Below are 1,472 nucleotides of genomic sequence, written 5' to 3' on the forward strand. Positions count from 1 at the left end.
AGCAAAGGAAAGGTGCTGGGGTCAGGAGGGTGGTGCCTCCCCATTTGGGGACAGCAGGGCCTGAGCTGTCTCAGGCCTCCCTAGCTGGCAGCCAGTGCCTGGCAGGCCCTCCGCCCTGCTCTCATGTGTTCCCTGCCTCTGGACTGCCTACAGGAGGGGCTGGGGAGCTCCAGTCTGCTGGAGTGACCGGCTTTGGAGAATGGCAGCCCCCAGGCTTGGCGGAGCTTCTAGGCCTGGACCAGATATGGAAACCAGGGTGGCACAGGGCCTGTGAGACTGAAGCAGCTTCCTGAAACACCGCTGCCCTCCTGGCCACGGGGGCGGTGGAGGAGGGTCTGCTGGACAGAGGCACCTGCCTGGGCCCTTTGAGTTTCAGAGCAGCCTCCTGAGCTGAGCCCCAGGTCATGGTCCAGTGTCATTTGTGGCGTCAGAATCTGGGCCCAGGATCTAGCCCCTGGCCCAACGTGAATCATGCCCCACAGGCAGCCTTGGGACAGGCTGGTAGCTGCCAGGCTCAGCTGTCCATCAGCCCCACCAGGGGCGAGGCCCTGAGCTGTGTGCTTCCGGGCCAGCACCCCGCCCTTAGGCAGTGTGGTGAGCACCTTTGTTCCCTCGGGCACAGAAGCTCCCCAGGGCTCGTGAGTGAGTACCCTTCTCCCTGTGGCGGGACGGTTGGCTGTGAGGCTGTGGGTGAGTCCTCCATGGTCTTCCAAGCCCGTTTCATCTGTAAGATTATGCTGCTGGGGCAGGGGCAGGACACCGAACTCTTGTCAGCGTGGGCTGCAGTTGGCTCCAGGCCCTCCCGAGGGGAAGCACGGCTGCTCTCTGTGCCACTGTGGCATGACAGAGCTGGCTTCCGCTGAGCCCCTGCCACCACCTCCGTGTTCCAGGTGAGGAGCCGGAAGAGGAGCCGAAGGTGAAAACCCAGTGGCCAAGGTCTGCAGATGAGCCTGGGCTATACATGGCGCAGACAGGTAACCGGGCCGCCTCCCTGCACTGTGGCGGAGCCCGACTGTGTGGTGTCTGCTGGCATGTGTGCTTGGCGTGTGCCCGTCTGTGTCTGTGTCCTGAAGCTCAGTCACGTCTCTGCCACGGGAAGCCTACGGGCAGGGCTGGACAGCCTCCTGAGGAGCGGGTCACATGGGGTCAGAGTAGGAAGGTCCCTCCGACGCCTGCCCACCTTGCTGGCTCTTCCTCACGCTCGAGAGATGTCCCTGCCGCCGACGCTGTCCCTCTCTCCTAGGCGACCCGGCGGCTGAAGAGTGGTCCCCGTGGAGCGTGTGTTCCCTGACGTGTGGGCAGGGTCTGCAGGTGCGGACCCGCTCCTGCGTGTCCTCCCCCTATGGGACCCTGTGCAGCGGGCCCCTGCGGGAGACCCGGCCCTGCAACAATTCAGCCACCTGCCCAGGTACGCCACCTCCCTCCCGCCACCTGCCTGCAGGCTCAGGTCCTCCTGGGACTTGGGCGGGCCA

The 1,472-nt window shown here is 64.9% G+C and overlaps 1 protein-coding gene across 1 annotated transcript in view; it reads left to right on the forward strand.

The window, feature by feature from the left end:
- ADGRB2 (adhesion G protein-coupled receptor B2) overlaps positions 1-1,472 on the forward strand; it is a 42,695-nt gene that overhangs the window by 23,795 nt on the left and 17,428 nt on the right. Inside the window, 2 exon segments of the mRNA XM_006158124.3 lie at positions 891-974; positions 1,244-1,408. Of these exon segments, the coding sequence (XP_006158186.1) occupies positions 891-974; positions 1,244-1,408 (249 nt within the window).

This window comes from Tupaia chinensis, unplaced genomic scaffold (genome assembly GCF_000334495.1).
Source record: "Tupaia chinensis unplaced genomic scaffold, TupChi_1.0 Scaffold000573_1, whole genome shotgun sequence".
Taxonomy (NCBI): Eukaryota; Metazoa; Chordata; class Mammalia; order Scandentia; family Tupaiidae; genus Tupaia; species Tupaia belangeri.